Below are 15,813 nucleotides of genomic sequence, written 5' to 3'. Positions count from 1 at the left end.
ACGCTTTTTAACTTTCCATTACCTAAAGGTTGTTGCTACAAAAGATATCATAATTATGTATGCATTTTTGTAAACCGCTTAGGTTTAAGCGGGTTAGAAATGTTATAAATAAATAATCTATTGTCATTCCAAGCAGCTACTTGGGACGCCGACTTTCATCAATTATTTTTTTGCATCTACATCATATCAAAATTTTAGGAAATTATAAAGGACCTACTTATTTAGGAAATTTTGGCAAGACTGAATCTATACTATATGCTGTGTTTGTGGCAATTTTTTACTCTGTTGAACCGCATAGATTCGAAGGGTGATGCAGTATATAAATAGTATGTTATGTTATATTGATGCTCTGGAGATTAGAATATTTATTAGAATCATTAGCTCTTTAAGCCCGTTACATTAATGGGTGCTAGAGACGCTTCCTCCCTTTCCCCTCCCCTTGCATTTCCCTTTGCACGGTCTCCCTCGCGATCAGGACGGGGTGGAGGGGGCTGTCGGCTGGGGCTGCCGGAGAGGAGCTAGGCGGCTGGAGGAGTAGCAGCAGTCGCTGCCAATCGCAGCCTCCATCCTACCTGGATTTGCTTTTTTTTCTGCATCGGGAAGGTGGAGAGCGGCCTGCGAGGTTCGCTACAGCGGCTGGCGAACCTCAGCAGGCCGCTTTGAAGAGCAGCGGCAGCGGGAGGGAGGAGTCTCTGGAACACGCGCCTCCAGCTAGCGCAGGCGCCATGAGGTGTGACACAGAAGCACACCTCACGCCACCAGGAATCACGATCTTTTATTATTATGGATACATAAAGTCATAGAATAACATGGCTCCTGGGCACTGTTACCTCTAAGCCAGGGGTGTCAAAGTCCCTCCTTGAGGGCCGCAATACAGTCGGGTTTTCAGGATTTCCCCAATTAATATGCATGAGATCTATTTGCATGCACTGCTTTCATTGTATGCTAATGGATCTCTTGCATATTCAGTGGGGAAATCCTGAAAATCCGACTGGATTGCGGCCCTCAAGGAGGGACTTTGACACCCCTGCTCTAAGCTGAGTGAGAGTCCTCCAATCTATGGTCCTGTCAGTGGGGGGCACTGTTTCACTAATTTATTGAATAATGAGGAACAGGCAGGCTTTGAAGCCCAACTGTCCTTGTAAGGGCAAAAACATGCTGTTTTCCACCGCAGCAACCGTTTCTTTGTGTACTTTCCTTAATTGTTCTCTCTTTCTCTATAATATTGTAGTTCCAACCTTTTTTTTCCCTTTTGTTCCTGTTTGTCCTTGGTTAAAACATCCTTGGATGTATTAACTATCCCTAAAGATGTCTACCAATTTTAAATTTGTATTATAGTCAATATATGTTTTTACTAATATTGTACACCGTCTAGAAGTCTGATTAGGTGGTACACTTCTCCCTCCAACTCCGCGGGTTTAATATTCGTGAATTTGGTTATTCGCGATTTTTTTGCCTCTTATTTTTTAAAGGCTGAATCTGATCCATCACTGCGCCCCGGAACTCCCCAGATCTTACCTGGTGGTCTAGTGGTGATGCAGGGCAGGAATGATCTTTCTATGCTCCTGCCCCATGCAGAGCCGACAACAAAAATGGCTGCCGTGAGTTCCCGTGGCCTCATGAGATTACGACGGGAACTCACGGCAGCCATTTTTGATGACGGCTCTGCACGGGGCAGGAGCTTAGGAAGATCGTTACTGCCCCGCGTCACCGCACGACCACCAGGTAAGGTCTGGGGAGGTCCGGGACGCAGGATGGAGGCGGGGGTGGGTCAGTCGGCCCTAAAAGTTATCTACGATTTTTCCATATTTGCGGGCCGGCTCTGCCCCTAACCCTCGCGGATTTGGAGGGAGAAGTGTGTAAGAAATTTTTAATAAATCTGAAACTCTGCAGGACTCCAGGGAGCCTACCTGTCCCTAGAAATCGACAAAAAATAATATTGAATGATTTTTTTATGCCAGGTAAATAGGGTAAAGAGAGTAGTCTCATCTACTCACTTAGCAAATTTGACCACATCACCGCCGCCTATGTAGACTCTCACTGGCTTCCGATAAAAGCAAGAACTCAATTCAAATTCTACTGTCTTCTATTTAAAGTAACCCATGGTACAGCCCCCAGTTACCTAACCAATCTGCCTATACCGCTACCGCACACCCAGAACAAGGAGAACTCAGAACCTTTTCACCTTCCCCCCTCACAATGGTACTCGACGTAAGAAACTATACGACAACCTGCCAACAGGCAGTGAAAATTGACCCTACCATCACCAAACTGATGATCAAAACAACAGACATTAAAGTGTTTCGAAAAGAAATCAAAACATTTCTATTCAAAAAACACTTCCCTACTTACTAATCTCCTCCCTACTTGCACATGCTTTCTCCCCCATGAATAACACATTAGTTAACTCCTTGAACCATACCTACCAATATACTTTTCAGATTCCTAAATAAGCAACCACCATCTGTATCCAATAAACTTCTTCCTTCGATGTTAGATAATTTTCTTCTGTTACCCGAATATATTGTTATTCTCCACTGTATTCTGCAATTTACTTGAATCTTTGCTATGTAATTCTCTCGGAAAAATCCAGATATCTTCTAATTTGTAACTCTCTACCGTATCATGTAACTTACATGAATCTTTGTTATGTAATTCTCTCGGAAATGTCCAGATCTCTTTTAATTTGTAATCCGCTTAGAACCGCAAGGCACAGGCGGAATAGAAATCACTAATGTAATGTAATGTAATGCAATATTTTACAGTACTGCTTTTTTTCTCTTTCTTTTTTATTCTCTTTTTCTTATTATTGAAGCGTAGTAGTAGCCAGCTATATTTCTCCCCATGATGTGGGCTTGAATTTGATACAGTAATATTGTTTTATGAAGATGTCTTTAATTTCTTATTGGATGCCTGTAATTACAATAAATTGCAAAGAAAAAAAGAAAGCACAGGGATTGATAGATGCCAGATAAATGGAGTTTCTGGTTGCTTGAGAGTTACTATTAAAAAGAGGCCTAACTAATACCATACCCCAAACTGTGCCATACCATAAACTGTTCCAGACAAACTACCGGGCATGTGGTAGGCAAAGCATGAGCGTACTCAGGTGTGGCGTGCCAAGTTTACATTTTTAAACTTCCACCAGAAATTGATTTTCTTTTCATTTTTATATAAAGTATTATAGTATATTTATTTGATTTTTTTTTCTGGTTGCTTGAGTTCCAGTTAACAGAGAGTCTCCTGTATTGAAGTTTCACATCCCAGTGGCAGCAATGCAGTTGGAGGACTCCTGTTCAATTTAGAGGGACCAGTGTGTCCTGGGGACCTTAAGAGGTCATCTAGTTCTTTTCCCATCTCTCCCCCCAGTTCTGGCTCTCTTGGACATGACTGACCTTCAAAAATATACTGGAACTTGTGCTGTTGGAGACTGGCACCCATGACTTCCTCAATGGCACTGATATCCTTGTTCAGGCGCACCACCAGAGGGTCATAATCCATGCTTTCCACATTAGCGACTATAGCGTAATTTCCTTGTTTGGCCAACGGAATGAGATAGTGGAAACAATGAACTCTGTAAGACAAAGCCGAGAAGAGTAAGTGATGAACCCCCAGAAACACACAACCAAAAGCAATAGCAGAATACTGAAATGGACAAAATTCAGTTATTGCATGAATCTAATATAATAAAATGGTAGGATGCGCATGCGCACTAAAAAAAACGTGTTCCCTGATCCGTCGCGTTTTTTTTAGTGCGCATGCGCGGGTTTATGTCACCAAACTCGGCAACTTGGACAACAATCGCGCTTATGCTCAAGCCGCCGCCACGAATCCTCTCTCGAACCGCACCAGGATCGAGAGAGGAGCTGCGGCGGGGGCTTGAGCATAAGCGCCATTGTTGTCCCCCTACCTATCTGCGAGGCTGCGGCGGCCTTCCTCACAGTTTCACGGTGCTTGGTCCGCCAAACAATTCCTGCCGTTGACCAAATTTGCCCCACCGTTCCTTCCCTTCCTCCATCAGGTACAGTTCAGCTCCGCCTATGTTAAAAGCAGCTGCTTTGAAATTGGAGCCCTGCCGCCACTGTAACACGTTCCCTCTGCCGCGGTCCCATATGTCAGAGAAGGGGCGGGACCAAGGCAGAGGGGAAAGTGCTACGGCAGTGGCAGGGCTCCTATTTCGACGCGGCTGCTTTTAACATTGGTGGAGCTGCACTGCACCTGATGGAGGGAGGGAAGGAAAGGTGGTTGTGCGCTGTTGAGCCCCTCTGCACGGGCCCAAACCAAAAAAGGAGCCAGGACTCTTCCCAACCCGGCGCCGCCAGACCCGACAAAACGCCCTACACTCACAGACCCGCGAGCAGGGTTGCCATGGAAACCTAACCGGAATTACATGCAGTCGCGCAAGGGTCAGTGAGAGGGGATCAAGGGTCAGTGAGAGGGGATCAGGAGCTAAAGAGAGATTGAAAAAAACAAACAAACAACAGTGCACAAGTAGAGAGAGACACACAGACAGTCACAGAAGGACAGGGGGCTAAAGACACAGATTGAAAAAATAACAAAACACAGAGGACAAGGAGAGAGAGACACAGGAAAAAAAATGACAAACAGACATACAGCAGCCAAGGAGACAGACATACTTACATACAGCGTCCAAGTAGACAGACAGAGAGACAGCAAAAAAATACAAACAGCCAAGTAGACAAACAGAAAAAAATAAAAATTACAATGCCCAAGGATAAATTCAGGAAAAAAAACCTTCCAGACATACAGTGACCAAGGAGTTAGACTGAAAAAAAGGCATACAGACATACAGCAGCCAATGAGACAGACAGACTGACAGCGACCAAGTAGACAATCAGCAAAAAAACACAAACAAACACACAAAGCAAAAAATTAGAAACATACAGCGGCCAAGGAGACAGGCATGCAACAAATAGGAAAAATAAAAAAACTTTTAATAAATCAACCATACGTGAAGAAGGAATAAAAAAAAAAAAAAAAGGGAAAAGACACCTACAGGGAAACACAGGATCAAGAGCATACAGAGAAAACAGAAGTTTGCAGGAATCAGGAACATATAGAGAAAGGAGAGCAGAGACCCCTGCAAGAAGAGAAAAATAGCAAAGAGACTGGGGATGAGAAAGAGAGCAGAGATGCTTGCAGGGAGAAAAAGCTAAGCAGTAATGTTACAGCTTGAGAGTGCAGACTGAGGAAGAAAGCAGAGACAGCGCTACACAGGGAAATGGAGGGAGGAAAGAGACAGAAAGAAAAAGACAGACAGACATAAATTCTAGCACCCGTTAATGTAACGGGCTTAACGACTAGTATAACATAAGAACATAAGAATTGCCACACTGGGACAGACCGAAGGTCCATCAAGCCCCGTATCCTGCTTCCAACAGTGGCCAACCCAAGTACCTGCCAGAAACCCAAAGAGTAGCAACATTCCAGAGCTGAGATTGTGATGTCATAATGCCTCATTCCACCAATGCCTAAGAGCCAACATCATCAGTGATGTTACAATGGCTTCATTGTCCTATACTTGGCTCACATAAGAACTTAAGAATTGCCCTACTGGGACAGCCCGAAGGTCCATCAAGCCCTGTTTCCAACAGTGGCCAACCCAGGTCCCAAGTACCTAGGCTACATCCCAAATAGTTAAAACAGATTTTATGCTGCTTTTCCTAGGAAGAAGAAATGGATTTCCCCAAGCCATCTCAATAATTGCCTATGGAGTCAAAATAAAAGACATAAACAAAATCTACTTTGAATTCATTAGCAAAGAAAGTGGACCATTACTTTAGTTAGCTAACTACATGCAAAGTCACACACAAATGTGGTACACTTCTCCCTCTGTATCTGCGGATTCGTTTATTCACAATTTTTCGGCTGCTGACTCCGCCCCCTAATTTTTGTCACTGAACCCGGCGTTTCACATTGGAAATCACTGCTCCCAGTGGTTCATGGAGGAAATCGCTGCTCCTGGCATTGTACGGTACAAATCGCAGGTCGGGTTATTCACGGTTTATTATCTTTTTCAGGTCTATTTTACCGAAAAACCACAAACCACATGCAAAACGTTATTCGTGGTTTTTCGATATTCATGGCTATGTTCTGCCCGCATCCCCTGCGAATATGGAGGGAGAAGTATAATTGACTTTTCAGGGCCAGCAGTACCAAACAGTAACATATAGAATGACGGGGGCAATTGAGCTAGAACACACATGGGCAACTCTGGTCTTTGAGGGGCCGTAATCCAGTCGGGTTTTCAGGATTTCCCCAATGAATATGATTGAGATCTCTTTGCATGCACTGCTTTCAAGGCATGTTCATTGGGGAAATCCTGAAAACCCGACTGGATTACGGCCCTCGAGGACTGGAGTTGCCAATGTCTGAGCTAGAGGATAAGCGTAGCAGATACCGAGCCCTCTTATCTTTTGATTGTTAAATGCCTCTTTCTCTGCATGGCAATGCAGCTGTGGTCAGTTCAGTAGTAATGTGTAATATTCATATTCCCTGGCCCACAACTGCACTGGTCTTACTTTATAACATTTTATTGAAGGAAACAAGTAAATATACAATAATATAATACAAATAGATATGCATTACGATTAAATTCACAATTATGATATTTCCATACATATTTCTATCATTCCTCCAAAATATATTTTCATATGACCTATTTCAAGTCCCCTATTCCATTCCCCATCCCCCTTTCCTACCCCACCATTCTTTTCATTTTATATTCAATTTATTACATTGTAATACATTTCCATATAACCAATTCCATCCTACTCATACATCCCCCAGTTCCCTCCCCCCCCCTCCAATAGAAGGTGACACAAAATACCAGGTATTAGGATGCAACGAATGTTTGCAAAGCTTCAATGTAAAACATTAATAATCATACTTCGTGCTCTAGATGAAAGATTTTGAATATAAGGGTCCCAAATTTTCAAAAAGAGACGAGTTCGTCTAGGAAATCTACGAACCTCCCAAACCTCAAACAAAATTAAACGATGGAGTTGATTCCTCCAGTGCCCAAAACTAGGAGGATCTTTCTGTAACCAATATTGCAAAATGCATTTATGACCAATCATACATGTCTTTTGAAATAAAATGCATCTCCCTTGTCCATAGACCCCACAAGCAGCAACTTTACCAAATAACACCCACCTTGGAGATTCCACTAATGAACTATCCCATAATGAACCCAAATATAGCAGAACCATACAGCAAAACTGAAAAGGAAGAACTTGTAATGTGAACTTCACTTCAATATATAAACTTTCAACCAGAGAGGTGCTCAGAACCTTGAAAAACAAGGTGGAATAAATGCTAACTGGGGGACAAGCCCCTATAAGCATTTCAGTGTTCTATCATTGCATCCTCTCCCGTGATAGAAAGAAATATGGTGAAAAATATTTTACTAATGTCCCAAATCAATCATGTGAAAAAATAATAACTTCAACGCTTTTCAAATGTGAACTTAACTTGCATAGGTGCTTGGGGAAGCTGTCTCACTCCAGCAGGCTCTAACGCGTTTCGCCAGAGGCTTCTTCAGAGAGCCGCCAAACAAGCTGGAACTGAGTGAAAACTTCTTCCTTCCTCGTCACCCTTGATTACATCACTTCCTGGTAAAATATTTTTCACCATATTTCTTTCTATCACGGGAGAGGATGCAATGATAGAACACTGAAATGCTTATAGGGGCTTGTCCCCCAGTTAGCATTTATTCCACCTTGTTTTCCAAGGTTCTGAGCACCTCTCTGGTTGAAAGTTTATCTATTGAAGTGAAGTTCACATGACAAGTTCTTCCTTTTCAGTTTTGCTGTATGGTTCTGCTTTTTGGGAGACGCAGTTTAAAGTTTGACCCAATAGTTTTCATTGGGAACCCAAATATAGCAGACCAGAATGACTTAATAAGAGGACCGAGCCGCAATGCATGAGATAGCGTATTAAGAGCAATTGGGAGAATTAACTAAGCCCGCATGAATAGCTTGCGCCTGTGCAAAACACGCCCTATGGTCTTATCTAGCCAGTTTCAAGTTTCAAGTTTATTTAGTTTTTGATGAATCGCCTATTACAGATTCTAGGCGATGTACATATTACAAATTTAGATAGAAGAAACTTACAAAATAAATACAAATTTCAAATTTAAAACAAAACATACATGAATTTGAGGAATGGGGATAAAAGTTACAATATTTGGGTATAATTAGAAAAGGAAAAAACAATAGGAAGGGTATTATAAAACCAAAGCACCTTGTAAGAGAAAAAATTTTTTTTAAAAAATTAGAGAAAAGAAAGAAAAAACAACAACAAATAACTGTATTTTAAAAATCGTAGGCATCTTTAAATAAATAAGTCTTTAAAAGTAGGCCTATTTCCTGGAGCTTCGGCAGTAGAAAGTTCTATAATTTCGTTTTCCTTTCCATCACCCCTCTCCGCTTCTCTTTCTCTCTGCAGAAGAAGGTAAATTAACAGTCCCACCCTCATTCCCCTATGAAAGTAGAAATTTGCTTTTCTCTTCCTTGAAAAGAGATCCACAGCCCACGCTGGTTCCCTCTCCTGAGATAGGGCTCTGTGGCGCCCGTCCAGCATTGAATTTCTCCCTTCTCCCAGGGCTTGTGGGGCTCTCTCTTTTTTTTTTTTATACCACCAATACTATTTATTATTTCTATAGCGCTACCAGACGCAAGCAGCGTTGTAACATTAAATGAGCAAGAGACAGTCCCTGCTCGAAAGAACTTACAATCTAATTATAACAGACAAACAGGACAAACAGGTGAAGCTATAAACACTGCTCAAGTATGGAATGACAAAGGGAATAAGGCATGACAAACAGATCTGGGTGCTTTACAAGAGGGTTGGAGTTAGGACATAAAACCAGCTTCAAGAAAGTGTTCTCTTAATATGAATTTGAATACTGCCAGAGACGGAGCCTGATGTTGAGGGAGGGGATACCTTGTCCTTCATTATCCTCAACCCCTCTCGAGATAAGAGTTTTGTGGCACCATGTTCGCACCCTTCCCCAAGGGCAGGAATGCTTGACCTCACACTCACTCACCCTCTCCTCTTGGAGATGGGATCTCTTGTCCACTCAGCAGACGACACAGGAGCTTCGGTGGTAGCCGTTTTTCATGGTCAGCTTTGTTTGGCCCCTGTGTTCACCAGGTGCTCCATTCTTATTAAACATAGCTTGCTCTCATTATATACATAGCAGGGGGATCAGTCAGTTGCTAGTTTGGTTGAGAAAGCCTCTTGAATACTGCACGTGGTGGAACCAGAAATAGAATCGGGGGCTCTGTTCTCTGAGGGTTGTATGAAAACCAAAATCAATCTGCTCTGAAACACAAACCTGACCCTGACAGAAGCTTAGTTTTAAAGTAAAGCACTATGTGACATGCCCAGTACTTCTCTCACGATATATGGGTTGATATTCAGCCCCAAATATTCAGCATTTTTGGAAATGCTGACTACCGTGGGCACATTTAGGACTCAAGTCTCAGTGCCAGGCACTAAATATCCAGATTTGTGGCACTAATATTTGGTGCTGGTACCTGGCTAGCTAGCTGGTGAATTAGGACAGCTTTTTATATAGTTCTACTTTCTCGGCTAGTTAAACACCTTATTGAATAACTAGTCTTATAGCCCGTTACATTAACAGGTGCTAGAATATATGTGTGTGTGTCTGTCTTTATTTCTTTCTCTCTCCTTCTTCTCCTTTCCTTCTGTATTTCTGTCTTTCTTTTTCCTCGGCTGTCCACCCATTCTCCCTTCCTTTTACCTTCCCTATGTCCACCACCACCCCTTCACTGCTCCCCTTATCCAGCAGCAGCCCTTCTCCCTTTTTTTAATCTCTCCCCTGTCCAGCAGCACCTCTTTCCTGTCCCCCTGTCCAGCAGTAGGCCTCCCTTCCTTTTTCTCCCCCCGTCTCTTCCCCTGTCCATCAGCACCTCTTTCCTGCTCCCCCGTCCAGCAGTAGGCCTCCCTTCCTTTTTCTTCCCCCCTAGCACCTCTTTCCTGCTCCCCCGTCCAGCAGTAGGACTCCCTTCCTTTTTCTACTCCCCGTCTCTTCCCCTGTCCAGCAGCACCCCTTACTTAGTGTCTGTCCTCCGCTGACAGCCGCCTCAAACCGCCGTGGCCTGCAGGCGCCGACAGCTGCCGCGATCTACAGACACCGACAGCCGCGGCGGCAGACAGCCTCCACGCCGCCCGAAGCCGACATCCGCCTTGGGAGAGAGAGATGCGTGGAAGCGCGCATGCGCACTCCTACCTATGGGGACCTACAGCGCACGAAAAACAGGAGCACACAGGTCAGAGTGCATGTGCGCGGCTTAGGCTTTTATTATATTAGATGACAGTGCACGGATAACTTCTGGAACCATCCAGACTCCACCCTGGCATTAACTGGAAAGTACTACAGTGCTAATATTTCAATGGCATCTTCCAATTAAGTCCTGCCGAATATTAACTGGGGACCTGGTCAGTGCTATTTAACTGGGACTGGGTAGGAACTAAATATCAACCAAATAAGTTTAAATTAAATTCTTTTCTTGCCCCATTGCGGATCACAGTAAAAACATCCATACAAAACAATCCCCCTCTTTTACAAAGGTGAGCTATGGTTCTTAGCGTGTGCTAACCACGCGCTAAATGCATGTTATCCTACGGATGCGTTAGCATTTAACGCACGCTAAACATACGCTAAAACGCTTAGTGCGCCTTTGTAAAAGGACCCCAATGTCATGCAACATAAAATAAATCATCATATATTATATGTCAACTAAGGTAGCCTGCACATAGTCAGTAAACCATAATCTCCCAAAGACCAGAATAAACAGATGTCCTTTCAACAATTTCTTAAATTTCGCTAGCTCAATCTATAATATAATATGTGATGGCAATGTATTCTACTTTTTATTTATAAACTAGTTTTTAAGCCCGTTACATTAACAGGTGCTAGAACAGATGTGTGTGTCTTTCTGTCTCTCTCTCTCTCCTTGGCTGCTGTCTGTCTGTCTTTCTTTCTCTCTCTCTCCCCTTGGCTGCTGTCTATCTGTCTTTCTTTCTTTCTGTCTCTCTCTCTCCTTGGCCGCTGTCTGTCTGTCTTTCTCTCTTCTCTCTCCTTGGCCGCTGTGTCTTTCTTTCTCTCTCTCTCTCCTTGGCCACTGTCTTTCTTTCTTTCTGTCTCTCTCTCTCTCCTTGGCTGCTGTCTGTCTTTCTTTCTCTCCTTGGCCGCTGTTTGTCTTTCTTTCTTTCTGTCTCTCTCTCTCCTTGGCCGCTGTCTGTCTTTCTTTCTTACTCTCTCTCTCTCCTTGGCCACTGTCTGTCTGTCTTTCTTTCTCTCTCTCTCTCTCTTTGGCAGCTGTCTGTCTTTCTCTCCTTCTGTCTCTCTCTTTCCTTGGCTGTCCACCACCACCCCTTGCCTGCTCCCCCTGTACAGCAGCAGCCCTTCTCCCTTCGTTCTACCTCCCCCTGTCCCTGTATTTCTCTGTTGCGCCATGCCTGCCTGTCTCTCCGTGGCCCCCTTCTGTTCCCCCCCTCCCAGAGCAAGGCATGCTTGCTGTCTGCACCCCAGCACACCCCTCCCCCTAAAGCAGCCCCCTTTCCCTCTCCCCCTCCATTTCTTACCAGCATGGGACACTTCGCAGCACCCGCATGACAAACTCCTACCGTTGCTGAGGCAAACTGCCACTCAATCCACTGCACGCGTCACAAGCTGCCCCAAGCCCGCGCATGCGCCACAAGCCGCCCCACGTGCCGCAAATGGAATGCAGCCACGGAAGCACACAGCACGGCGGCAGGGATCACGGCTTTCTAAGTGCGCATGTGCGCTTAGGGTTTTATTATAGAGGATTGGTTTATTTATTGGGCTTTATTAACTGCCTTTTCATAAATAGATTCACCCAAAGCTGTTTAAATCAGAAAGTAAAGGCAAAACTGAACATATCACTTTTCCACATAGTCCCCATGCAAGATGACGCAGTTGTTGTGCCATTCAACTAGCTTTTGCATTCCTGCAGAGAAGTTTTTTTGCTGCTCCAGACGCCAGGTAAGCACCGCTTCCTTTACTTCAACATGCTTTGTCTTTTGCTCTCCGAGTCGCAGTGATGCATCCATGTCTTGTCGCCAGTGACAATTTTCTCCATCTCCATATACTGATGCTTGTGCAGATCAGTAAGCTGTTTGGGAATTCATCATACACAGACTTTCCTGTATCTTGCCATCGTGCATTATGGCAAATGCAGATCCATAGCTGATATCCGAATTTCCAGCCAACTGAGACACTGTCATCCGTTGGTCTTCTCTACTCAAGGCATCTGCCCTGTCAATGTGCTCGTGATGTTGATGGGCGACCTGAACAATCTTTATCTGTTCCACCTGTTCTTCCCGCTTTAAACCTTTTCACCCACTCATAAACCTTTTGTTGATTCATGGCGCTATGTCCATGCTGAGTCAATATCTGAAGGTGAATTTTCACAGGCTTCACTCCCTCTGTCCAAAGAAAGCACACTACTGCACTTTGCTCTTCAATGGAGCAATCTTGCAATGGAGCATCCATGTTTCTGACCTTTTGGCTACTCCATGACTAAAGGCTAAGTGCTGCACCGTGTGTGAATGAACTATCCAGCAGGTAACGTACGAGTACATATGTTGCATTTCGCTAGCTCTGATCCAGTTATCAAATAGTTGAATAATTGCCTTTAATTTTTGATTCGCCCTCGGTACGTATTTTCCCTATCTGTCCCTGCAAATTCACATTCTAATTGTGATAACCTGGAGCAATGGAGTGCTTTACAGAGCAATGGTCAGACCACACTTGGAATACTGTGTCCAACACTGGTCTCCATACCTAAAAAAGGATATAACCCTGCTGGAAAGGGTGCAGAGGCGAGCCACGAAGCTAGTAAAAGGTATGGAAAATTTGAGCTACAAACAACGCCTCGGAAAACTGGGACTGTTCACCCTCGAAAAGAGGAGACTGCGAGGGGATATGATAGAGACTTTTAAAATACTAAAAGGATTCAACAAAATAGAGCAACTAACATCGTTATTCACATTGTCAAATGTGACACGGACAAGAGGTCATGGACTGAAGCTGAGGGGTGGCAGGTCAAGGACAAATGTCAGGAAGTTCTGTTTCGCACAGCGAGTGGTGGACGCTTGGAACGCTCTCCCGGAGGAGGTTGTGACGGAGACTTCCATTCTGGGATTCAAGGGCAAGTTGGACGCACACCTTCTTGCAAAATAACATTGAGGGATACGGGTAATCAGGGTCTCCATCTGGGAGCACCTGGCTTGGCCTCCACGTGTGCGGGTCACCGGACTGGATGGACCTAGGGTCTGATCTGGTGAAGGCGTTTCTTATGTTCTTAAGTGACTTGGCCAGAGTCACAAGGAGCAGGCTGGGATCGAACTCACAACCTCGGAGTGCCGAGGCAGCAGCTTTAACTACTAGGCCACTCCTGCTAATGAAAACCAACATAAGAACATAAGAATAGCTTTACCGGGTCAGACCAATGGTCCAGTAGCCCATTCTCACAGTGGCCAATCCAGGTCCCTAGTACATGGACAAAACCCAAAGAGTAGCAACATTTCATATAGAATCCCAAAGAATATCAAGATTCCAGAATCCCAGAGAGTAGCAACAGCAAGGAGTGGCTTCCTCCATGTCTTTCTCAATAACAGACTATGGACTTTTCCTCCAGGAACTTGTCCTTTTATAAAACCAACTACGTTATCCGCTCTTTCCACAACCTTTGGCAACACATTCCAGAGTGTAACCCTAGTCTTTGTAATTTTGGTTTTTTATAATGAATCTTATGTAAATTAGGTAATAGCAATAACTCTGATCCCTCAGATCGCAAGGTCTTAGATCAGCGTTGGGCAACCTTGGTCCAAGAGGGCCACAACCCAATCGGGTTTTCAGAACTTCTCTAATGAATATGCATAAGATCTGTTTGCATGCACTGCCTCCACTGCATGCAAATTCATGCATATTCAAAGGGGACATCCTGAAAACCTGACTGGGTTGCTCACCCTAACTTAGATGGCTGGTAAGTTTTAAATACTATACATTCCTTATACAGTGGTACCTCGGAATCCGAACGCCCCAGAACTCGAACGACTTGGAATCCAAACCTTTTTTTGTAGTAAATTTTGTCTTGGAATCCGAATGCCCTGCACACTGTATGTGTGTGTTTGTGCCCCAGAATCTGAATGCTGCTTTGGAATATTTGTTAATATTTTACCTTAAAATCCAGTGTATTTCCTGTTAAAATTTGAGTTTGTGGGACCCAGGAATGGATTAACCCAGTTTCTATTATCTTCTTTTTAAAAAAAAAAAAAAAATCTTTATTCATTTTCAAATCAAAACAACAAGTGCACAAAAATACATCATACAAGTAATTCCAATAAAGCACTATAATATCTAACACATAAAATCTAATAGTGTAATAACCCCCACCCATCCACCTACCCTTCATCACATTTTCTACTAAAATAGAATATACACATGTTATATAACATATTATATATAACCACAAAAAACAACCTCAAAATATTCAGGATGACGTAACTAGATAGAACTCACAAGGGAGAAAAGACCTGTGTCTAATAGGGGCTATCAAAACAGCAAACCCACATAAACAAGCTAGTTGCAAATATCACTTGAAACTAGCAGACACATCTTCGGTCAAAAAAACTCCCCAAAAGATGGAAGACGCAATTTCACAATAACTTTCAACAGTCTTAATTCTTAAATGCAAAAAATTTCAAAAAAATCACTTATCTGAACATTGCTGTCTTCACCATCAGTTTTCAAACAATAGAACGTGATCCTGGAGCTTAGAAGCAGGAGAAAATCACTCCGTAGGAGACAAACTCAAAGCATAGCAGCTACTTTCAAAATCACCACTAGCAAAATCCAACAGGGTTCCCTGTTTCGCTGGTGCGCTTCTTCAGGGATTTGAGCGTCGATTCACCCGCTTCAATTCAATTTTGAAAGTAGCTGTTATGCTTTGAGTTTGTCTCCTACGGAGTGATTTTCTCCTGCTTCTAAGCTCCAGGATCACGTTCTATTGTTTGAAAACTGATGGTGAAGACAGCAATGTTCAGATAAGTGATTTTTTTGAAATTTTTTGCATTTAAGAATTAAGACTGTTGAAAGTTATTGTGAAATTGCGTCTTCCATCTTTTGGGGAGTTTTTTGACCGAAGATGTGTCTGCTAGTTTCAAGTGATATTTGCAACTAGCTTGTTTATGTGGGTTTGCTGTTTTGATAGCCCCTATTAGACACTGAGGTCTTTTCTCCCTTGTGAGTTCTATCTAGTTACGTCATCCTGAATATTTTGAGGTTGTTTTTTGTGGTTATATATTTATTTAACATCCTCTCTTGGTTTCATTTATTTTTGTGATATAACATATCTTATAAAATTACTCCCCAACTCCACCCTCCCCCTTGAGTGTGCTAAATACAGCTAAGAAAGAAAAGAAAAGGAAAAGAAAAGAACTGATGATTATTCATCGCAATACTTTGCCAATGGCCCCCATATCTTTACAAAGTTATTATATGTCCCTTTTTGTACTGCTATTGCTCTTTCCATCTTAAAAATATGGCATAATGAATTCCACCAGAATGTGTGATTAAGATTCTTGTAATTGTTCCAATTATTGGTAATATGTTGAATGGCAACCCCTGTCATGACTAATAAGAGTTTGTTATTATATGACGATATTTGACTCTTCTTTCTCATAGCCATTCCGAATAAAACAGTATCATAGGAAAGCGCAACGTGGGAAAAATTG

The 15,813-nt window shown here is 43.1% G+C and overlaps 1 protein-coding gene across 1 annotated transcript in view; it reads right to left on the bottom strand.

Annotated features, from left to right (window-relative positions):
- The window catches only part of EXOC4 (exocyst complex component 4), a 622,023-nt gene that overhangs the window by 33,314 nt on the left and 572,896 nt on the right, over nucleotides 1-15,813 (bottom strand). Inside the window, exon 16 of the mRNA XM_033958806.1 lies at nucleotides 3,396-3,574. Coding sequence (XP_033814697.1) covers nucleotides 3,396-3,574 — 179 coding nt within the window. The remainder of the gene's footprint in view (nucleotides 1-3,395; nucleotides 3,575-15,813) is intronic.

Source organism: Geotrypetes seraphini, chromosome 9 (assembly GCF_902459505.1).
Source record: "Geotrypetes seraphini chromosome 9, aGeoSer1.1, whole genome shotgun sequence".
In the NCBI taxonomy this organism is placed as follows: Eukaryota; Metazoa; Chordata; class Amphibia; order Gymnophiona; family Dermophiidae; genus Geotrypetes; species Geotrypetes seraphini.
Note: the sequence above shows the minus strand (reverse complement) of the source record. Positions and strands in the feature narration are given on the sequence as shown.